This window comes from Ziziphus jujuba, chromosome 4, assembly GCF_031755915.1.
Source record: "Ziziphus jujuba cultivar Dongzao chromosome 4, ASM3175591v1".
In the NCBI taxonomy this organism is placed as follows: Eukaryota; Viridiplantae; Streptophyta; class Magnoliopsida; order Rosales; family Rhamnaceae; genus Ziziphus; species Ziziphus jujuba.
Window position 1 is genome coordinate 29,984,752 of NC_083382.1, and position 10,249 is coordinate 29,995,000.

At 31.8% G+C, this 10,249-nt stretch overlaps 1 protein-coding gene across 1 annotated transcript; it reads right to left on the reverse strand.

The window, feature by feature from the left end:
* Positions 1-3,975: 3,975 nt before the first annotated feature.
* LOC107415546 (myb-related protein 306) lies at positions 3,976-6,180 on the reverse strand. Its single transcript, XM_016023883.4, has 3 exons — positions 5,732-6,180; positions 5,266-5,395; positions 3,976-4,971 (listed from the first exon to the last, which is right to left on the reverse strand). Exons 1-3 carry the CDS (start codon positions 5,862-5,864, stop codon positions 4,182-4,184), a joined length of 1,053 nt encoding a protein of 350 aa, XP_015879369.1. The 5' UTR covers positions 5,865-6,180; the 3' UTR covers positions 3,976-4,181.
* Between the last annotated feature and the right edge of the window lie 4,069 nt (positions 6,181-10,249).

Genomic DNA, 10,249 nt, shown 5'->3' on the forward strand with positions numbered 1-10,249 from the left:
ATTTAAAAAAATTAAAAAAAAAAAAGAAGGGGCGACGCATTAAGAAATAATGCGTCGCTAAAAGTGTCGATCCGTCGTTAAATAGGCGACTCTATTAATGCGTCTCTAAATAGGCAATTCTACTAATGCGTCGCTAAATAGTCAACTCTATTAATGCGTCACTAAATAGGCGACTCTATTAATGCGTCGCTAAATAGTCACTTTATTAATGCGTCGCTAAATAGACGACTCTACTAATGCGTCGCTAAATAGTAAAATGCGTCGCTAAATAGGCGACACTAATAATGCGTCTCTAAATAGTCAATGCGTCGCTAAATAGGCGATTCTATTAATGCGTCGCTAAAAGTAAATATGAGTCGCTAAAAAGTCAAAGATAGGCGACTCTTATAATGCGTCGCTTGTTGTCTTATAGATTTAGCGACAAGACATTAGGCGACACCGTGCGATACGTCGTTATTTATTTTGTGCGACGCATTTATTGCGTCAGTTATCAACGCGATTCTAGTAGTGCTAATTCGTTTACCTAATTTTTTTCTTCTTCCTTTTTTTTTTTTTCATCTCTGTCATTTTTTATTTTATTTTTATTTTATATTCACTTGTCTTCTAGAAGTTCGGCTGCACGTGTTCAAGTTTTTTCTTCTATACAAGATGTCCATTAACATTGTGGAAATTGTTGCAAATCCCACTGAAGAACTTGATTACTAATGCATTCCCAGGAACTTCTATTTGTACACGACCATTTTATTATTATTATTATTATTATAAATACATAATTGAAGGACCATTTGACATTTTTCTTATGTACAATTTTGCTTTTCCTACACCACTTTTATCAAATTCAAAGTTTCACCATCTGGCTCTATAGCTTAGAGCTGTTGGAATAACAGTAGAGAAAATTTCATTGTATACGTAAGACATAAAGAAATACACATTATATATATGCACACACACACACACACATATATACATATAGAGAGAGAGAGAGATTTGAAAAAGAAGAGACCAAAAACATAAAGCAGTAAATGCAACATGATCAGGTGGGCTATGAAGGTCCATTTGTGAGAGGAATGCACATGATTCTGTCAATTAGACAGGTTTGTTGGGGTTGGCCGGCAACACTAACAACAATCCACAGGGAAAGAAGGGTCCATTACCATCTACATACACTATATGAAATATATATGTATATGATATATCTGGATCCACTCACTAAAAACTAATGTATTATACCGGAAAATTAAAAGAAAGCAAAATATTTGGAAGCATTTTCTTATAAAGAACAAGGAATTAAAAATGTGGTATATGCAGCAAAGCCAGCTTAACATATCCATCACTACTTCACTGTCTTCACCATGCAATATTGCACTAAATGATATGTCTAATTCGAAGTCTCATTTCAAAACTAGTAGGGCCATTTTCCATCTGTTGGGAAGGCCTAATTTTCTTTAGATCCAATTAACTCCATGTATACATATATCTCTGATGAACCAAGGGAGCTAGAAGTGAGGCAATTTTCAATTTAATAAGAAGTCCTTTCCAAGCATATCCAAGTTGGCCTAATGACTCATCTTTTTCGGATTGACATTTTGTCATTTTTGTTTTGCATTTTCATTAAGTATTTATTCTTATTTGGAGAGTGCCAAACTTTTATGCTGTCTTTTAAATTTGAAAACTATTGTGGACAACAAAAAAATAAAAAATAAAAAAAAATGGGGGATTTTAGTTTTATTTGTTTGGCTACGGAAAAAAAAGGAAAAAAATTCAACGGAAAAAGAAAAGGGAAACCAATAAGGGATAAGGATTTTACCTTTCGGTTATTTTCAGTACGGAAAACCAAAATTCTAGAGGAAAATTTATCGGGCCAGCTTTAGAGAGCATGCCTTAATTTCTCCTTCTATGTGCATTTTTCTTTCTCCTCTGCCCATTCAAGATGGTCATATAAACTGAACTTTATTCTTTTTTTCCTTTGTTAACCAAACATAAAAAAAAAGATTTTAATTTTTTTCATCTCATTTTTTTTTCTCCTTTTTCCTCTCAGTTTTTTTTTCCTCCTTTTGTCTTTCCTACATGCAAACAAAATCATAGAGAAATTGATTTTTGAAATTGATTTTTGAAGAATTAATTTTTTTTTGGTAAGGTTTGGTTAGTAATAGAAATTTTTCAAATTTGAAAATGATTAAATTAAATTTTGTATTACAATTAAGAGTAAATTTTTCTTTTAGAAAATTTACATAATTAGTTTTCCATATATATATATATATATATATATATTCAAAGTCACATCAATCTAGAGTAGGAATAACTTTTTGTATATTTTCTAAACCGACATTTTTTAATTTCTTAATAACTATCTAAACATATAAAAGGTTTCATTTTCCCAAAAGATTTAAAGATTTAGGTTCCACTAACATTATCAAATATCAATCACTATCAAAGTTTTTTTAAAAAAATAAAAGAATAAAAAATGTGGAGATTATGATTTTTTTTCAAAAATTTAAAATTAAAACATTAAAAAAAAAAAAGTATGGGGAGTATAGTCCTTCCCATGCCTTTACGGTGAGGATTGATTACGTGCTTGACGATGTTTAAACATCTCGTATTATATATCAAGCCGCTTTATATGTCTCTTTCATCTAATCGGAATGAATCCGCAACTTCCCTGACCACCAATACCAAAAAATAATAATAATAATAATAATAATAATAATAAGGCAATTCTGACCACATTGATTTTGAAAAAAAATTACAATTTTTGCCCTTTGAGTTCGTCTTAATTGAGATTTAGAAATTCAAGTTGAATCGAACTGCCAAGGGTACTACTTTCTTGTCATTTTGAATCAAAATTTTTCTTTATAGGTTTCAATTTGTGAGGAAAATTAAGCTTGAAATCCTTGATAAATTATCATTCATTGCCATCTGCGCTTTACACCTACTTCCATTAACTTCTCAGCGAGTAAAACTATAGCCAGGTCGTTGACTTAATCAAATAAACATTTAATTAATTAAGAAGATTGAAGCATGGTTTGACTTGTTCACTCTTGGCAAAGACGTGTTCGCACAAAATTAACTAATAAGTTTATGTTTTTGCCTGTGGAATTGTAAATGAAAGCCAAGTCTGCCAAATATTGAGGTGTAATATATTACCTATTAATTGTTCATTTTTTTGGTGTAGTAATTATATAAGCTTTAATTGCGCGGACGCTAATAGGTGGCATCATTGTACATCGACACGTGACAATGTACAATGTGGGGTAACGTTGACACGTGATAGTGTTGACCCCACACACACATATATATCCCATCACAAGTCAAAGTGTGATAGCATGGGTAGCTGTCGGTTTCGAAACGATAATCCCAATGGGTAAACCTTTTTAAATTTTTTTTAAATTTTTTTTAGTTATTTATTTATTTATTTTGTTTTAGATTGAAATAGTCCTAATTTGTAATGATGTCGAAGCAAATAAAATTAACTTCGAGGAAAAAACAAAAACAAAAAAAATCTGTAGACGCACGGATTTGTTTTGTATCTTTAACCTTAAACAATCAATGGCAAGAAAATGCATACCACAAACCCAAACAATTCTTAGCAAAAAAACAAAAATAAATAAATAAAAAAGCCAAGAGAATCATTGGGACGCATCATCATGAAAATAATCTCTCTAAATTAAAATATTTGAGAGTAAATCTCGTATCATTTGTACCACGAGATTAATTATGTTTTTATGTTTTTAGCATCTCTAAATATTATACTAATAATGACTATAACCTATATATTTGTTTAATTAACCTGAAGAAAAATGAGCTAAAGATCATATACTATGTGTATGATTGTGAACCATAAGTTGTATCCACTTGCAATTAAGATTCGGGTAGAGCTATTTAGTGTTCCAAATGGGCGAGAAGATATTTTAATCTTAAGCGAAGTAATAATCCAAATTTATTCTGAATCAAGTCATTATAATTTGGACACAACGGTAAGGGCCAAAGCGATTTAACATAATAAATATGAAATTTACACTTTCTTTTTTATGGTCTAACATTAAAAGTGATAGTAACAAACTTGACTACTCTCATGTAGAACTGTGAAATTAATAACTTCTTAACAGTTCCAAAGATGGAGAACCAAAGATAAACCCAACAAAACCAATATTAATTAACTAGTACCAAAGCTATATAGCTACCTAGCTAGAAAAAAAGTCAGCATTTTGGACTAGTGTCATATCATTATAATTGCTAATGAGTTGTTGTTCTTTCCCTTGAGTAGTACTAATAGCGCTTTCATCAAACAGCCACTTCTCCAGCAATGAAAGAGGCAATTGATCAACGTTTGGAGTATCAGGCTTGCTCTCATCTTGGAATAAGCTAGCATCAGGGGACACAGACCCAGACAAATCCGAATTGGAAGACTCAAAGGACTCGAACCCAAACAAGGATTCCAAAGCAGCCTCACACATTTCCATCCCACTGTTGTAATTTGCTGCACTTTGTGTCCCTTCACTGGATGCAGATTCATTCCCTGCACAAATTTTTCTCAAGGAATTGTTCTGAGTAGTAGTGGCTGTGGCTGTGGCTGAGCTTTTTCTTGCTGGTTTAGCTGGATTTCTCATCCAACCTTTGAGCAACCGAGCTATGTTCTCTGTGCTTGATGCGTAGCTTGAAGATCCTTGTGGTGGTTTATTGCAAGAAACGGGTGAATTAGAGGATTCAAAGTCAGATAAAGTGGTTGGGGGTTTGTCAGGGGACAGAGCTTCAGACAGAGCTTGCTTAGCCATGTGAATGTCCGTCTGAAGCCTCCTTTCCCATTGACCTCTGGACATGGATTGTGAAGTTGTTGATGAAAACCCTTCTCTAGAATGAGCTGCTGATAAACCTGTTTCAAGCTTATTGAGCTTCTTCTTCAAGTATGTGTTCCAGTAGTTTTTAATGTCGTTGTCTGTTCTCTGTGGGAGGTATGAAGCTATTGCAGCCCATCTGTGGAACAATAAATTCAATGCCCCATAAATTAAATTTGCATAAAAACCAAACCTAGTTTATTTTTCTCTCTCCCCAAAGTAAAAATATATATATATATATATATATATATATTACTTTCTTAATAACTACATGGAAAGTGACCGACTAACATTGAAAGACAAAGAAGAGGCCTCTTAGTTTTTCGGACATCAGATAACAAATAGAAGAAGATATGATGCGTTTGAACAGAACAACAATGTTTGTTTTCAGAGGAAGACAGAGATAATAAAGAGAGAAAAGTGAGATTTTTACCTATTGCCAAGAAGAGCTTGAAGGTGGATGATCATCTTCTCCTCCTGGTCAGTAAAATTACCACGTTTAATCCCAGGCCTAAGGTAATTAGTCCAACGAAGCCTGCAACTTTTACTACATCTGAGCAATCCTGAAAGAAACAAAAAAGTATTAATATAAGAATTTTTGAGTGAAACGCCCAAAAGTATTAGCATAATGGTTAACATAGAAAAAAAAATATATGTTAGCTTCCATATATTTTATTAAAACTATTCCAAAAAGAGATTCTGGTTGGTTATTGCCCATTCCGACCCAAATCAGATATACAAAACCAATTTGTTCCTCGAAAATTTATTTCTTGGTGATCAATCAACCCAAGAAGATACAAACCCACCAATCAAAATAAAAAAACCAAGAAAGTAAACCAAAAAAAAAAAAAAAAAAAAGAGAGACAGACAGACAGACAGACAGACAGAGAAATTCCCACCTGTATTGGTAGGAACAGTCCTCCAATTTCCAGGACCATGCTCTTGAATGTAGGAGACTAAAATGATGTCTTCTTCAGGAGTCCATGGTCCTTTCTTGACGCCCTCTTTATCACAACAAGGAGGCCGACCCATATTCACCTTTCTCCTTTATCTATTTTTCTCTCTTAAAAAGAAAAAAATAAATTTGTGGTGGAGATGAAGAAGAAAAGAAGTAAAAGAAGAAGAAAAAGAAATAGGTGTGGGTTGAAATTGGTGGTCTCTAGCTTTTTGAGTTTCTTGGGAAAATGCTAAGACAAGCGAGTAAGGCTAAGGTTAGTGGCTTGGTGGAAGGGTGTGCATATATAGAAAGAAAAAAGAGAGGGGAAAGAAAGAAAGAAGAGGACGCTGACCTAAAAGAAAGAAAAGGTTAACCAAAGAGTCAAAAGGTGACAGCAAAGAGCATTTACTCCAAGGGCATGCCTAAGTCAGCTCTGGTGGCAAATTGGCGATACCTCTTCCTGCCTCCACAAAACCGCGTGGCATTAATTCTATGTGGCTTGGACTGCACTGAGAAAAAAAATAAACTTCTTCAAATCTGCTCTTTAATGTCCCTAAACCCAATATGTCATGAATTATGTGTTTCGGCTGACTCTACCACTACTACTACTATTATTACTTGTACAATACCAACTCTCTCTTCTCTGACCTCTGCTTAATTAATTAATTTCTCTTCCATTTCATTTACCTTTCCTTTCTTCATCAATTCCTCTCTCTCTCTCTCTCTCTCTCTCTCTCTCTCTCACTCGAACACGTACATTCCAAATAAGTCAGTCATTTGGATTTGAATTGTATAATGGGGATTTACTGCTATTAATGATTGATTAGAAAGGATGATAAATCCTTTTCCTAGATTATGATAGGCCTAAACCTTTTCCATATGTATATATGGTACTTGAGGAAATTTTGAAAGGTGTTGGATTTTTCCTCGTTAGGATTTGGGCGTCTTTTTATCTTGGTGTTATACAGGTGCCTTACCCTTAAAGATATATATCAAACCTTATTTGGTAAAACAAGGTAAGACCTTTTTATTTTATAAAACAAATATTATAAAAAAAACATTTTTAATTTTACTATTTATCATTATTGAATGATCATAAATAATATCATAATTCATTAATTTGCAGCATTTAATTTTATTTATTTTATAATGTTAAATGATAAGGTAAAACTTTAATATGCTCAAATTAAAACACCCTCAACAAAAAAAGAAAAGAAAAATGATATTAAAGATTTGTGAATGATTAATTATAACTTAGCAATATTTTGAGCATATATTTTTGACCTGTTGACAAACTTGTACAAACTAACGCTTGATTTGTAACATTAGGATACATATTCATACTTTTTAGCATCATCAGGATATTCCTATAAGATTTTACTATAACTTTCAAGTATAGCTAGGTAACAACATAACAGCTTCGATATGAATGGAAAATAGATGTAAATATTAAAGTCATATATATATATATAATTTTTTTTTTTCAACTCATTTTTTCGCAATGGGTGAATTTTGCTAGTTGGGGTGCTTAAACCTATTAACTAGTTGCAAAACGAGACCAAGGAGGAGGATGGGGTCGAATTTGATGATGGTTGCGTTCCCGTGGATCTTGGGTCCTTGCTGCATGGATAGCAAAAGCGAGAAAAAGTCAGCCACTAATTAATTGGTAACCAATCGACCCGTGAGCTTCTTGATTCTCCTTCAAATAATCTTGAAAATATGGATTTATATTTTAGTAATTAAATATAATTTTCATTTTTTTTTTTGAAAGCAATCACTCAGCATCAAGCCCCCACTACCTTAATTTCAATTTAAGCCCCTCGTACACTACAGTATTCATGGTGGGTGGAGATGATTATGTACTTTTTATTTTATTAATTTATTAATTTATTTTTTGCAGTTACCCCAAATTTCACTGTTTAGTTTCTTGCTACATGATAATCAATCCTTTGAATGATATATACATACCTATATACACATACCGTGGAATATATATACCTAATTTTACGTGTAAATTTTGTGAAGTTTGATGGCTTTTCTAATTTCTGAACAAATTGGTTGTGAAATTTATTTTTCCTCTCAAATTGGACAAAAAATAGACATATATATATATATATATATATATGTATGTATGTATGTATGTATGTATGTATATATAATTAAACTGAACGATACAATACTAATTTAAAGACAAACTGTAAATGGATCCAGAAAATTGCTAGCTAATTATCAATGAAGAACTGTGATTTAAAGACAACCCATATAAATTTAACAGTTTTTTATGGAATTTTTGCTGCATCAAATATAGCCTTTCTCGCTTTAAAATATGTGTATATATATATATATATATATATATATATCTATGAGTACCGAGTACCACCACAATTTGTTCAGAAATTAGAAAACCCATCAAACTTCACAAAATTTACACGTAAAATTAGGTATATATATTCCACGGTATATATGAGTACCACCACGATTAATAAGTTTTGTGGATATTTATGTCGGTTGGGACTTGAGAGATGAAAGGATTGAGGAAAGGAAGGGCATATATCTATATATATGCATAACTAAGCCTAGCTAGGTTTCTGCACCATGTCATTGACCCATCTTTTATCTTCCCGTCAATAAAGAAAACGATGGTTTAGAGAGTGAAAGCTTGTCTTTACCCCCAAGTGAATTTTTTTTTTTTTTTTTTTTTTGGGAAAATCTTTGCCCTTATTGAGCCGGCTAATTAATTAATAGCCAGCGCCAAACTAAGAGGGCCCTGATACATAACTAATGTTTAATTTGATATTAACTAAATTAAACAAATAAAAAGCTTATCCATGAAGAATATTCAAATGATAAGAAGTGTATTCATAAATGTCAACCTTACCCTTCCTTTCTTAACCATTTTAGTAGCTTTATGTGCGTTTAATTATTGCAACTGTAAATTAGGAAAAAAATATGTAATATCCATATAAATACTACCTAGCTCGTCTTTATAAATAAAACAAAACTAAAGAAAGAAAACTAGTATTAAAATCTGGTATAATAAAAAAATTGCTCTGGGATGCCAACCAAAATATATATCCCAAAAAAACAGAAAAATAAATCGGTTCATGGTATTTTACATAAGAAAACAAATAATTTCCGCGACCAAATGTAGAATTTGACGTGGTCTTAGAAAGTTGAAAACCAGTATGGAGACGATGATATACTTTCTAAGCTAGCATATATATACATATATGATGAGTTTATTGTTCCAAGAATTCGGGCAAGACTGGTTCAAGATTACTCATTCAAGCTATTTAAAATTTGAAAAAAATCGACACAGAGACTCTTCAAATTCAAATTAGGTTGTTAGTCCCAACTTCATGATGCATGTAAGCTTTTCTTATTTTATATATAAAATAATATTGGACGTCATTTGTAACACCCCATTTCGATTAGCAGAGATTTGTTGTTCTGCTTTTTTTAAGAGGTTATTAATCTTTAGACTATTCTTGTCTGAGCATATTTAATTTCTAATTTTTTTTGAATTCTAAAACCAACTGCTCTAAAAAGATTTCGGCATTATGAGCTTCCAAAAAGTCACTTATCTCTCGCCTGAACTTGCTTAACTTTTGAATTCTTAAACCAACTGTTTTAAATTGGCTTTAGTATTACGGATGTAACTACTATTACATTTGAATCATCATTTATACCATACCTGGATAATATGGAATTGGATACTAGATAGCTTACTAATACTGGTGTCATAATTTTCGTATATACTACAATTTATGTCATGCATACTATATATGAATAGGTCAATTGCTATGTTTGTTTGGTTCAAAATGACTCAATCTAACTCTTTAAATTTTGAAAAAAAAAACCCACATAGAGACACTTCAAATTCGAATTAGATTCTTAGTCCCTACCTGGTGATGCATGTATATGCTTTTCCAATTTTGTAAATATCATTTTTTATCCGTATTTTCTTATATACTATAATATACTAGAGTTACTAATATGTTCATCAACCAAATGATGTGGTAAATGATATGGTAATATTCAACTGGTTTATTTTTTTTGATTCACTTATGTCTTTAAATGTTCATTTTTTCATATTTACGTTATATGAATATGTGAAATAATAATATTTTAATATGTACCATTTGATAAACATTTTGATATTTATAACATTACTGCTATGATTTATGTTATGCATATTATATATGAATTTTTGCTTCTTTTTTTTGGGATTTTTTTTGGGTTATTTGGGTTGCATTAAAGCACAAAAGATGCCCAAAGTAAGGCTTACAGCTCGAGGCTAGGATAGGCATCCTCGGCCTTTAAAATGTCATACAAAACAGAGGGAAGTTTGGTACATTGGCAGAGTATAAGTTTTCTAAAAATAAGTTGCTTCCTTCTCTAAGAGATATCTTTGCTAAGTAAGTTTTTTTTCACCTTATTTGTTTGTATGTATGTTGAGAGCCTTGCCTGTGACAACGAG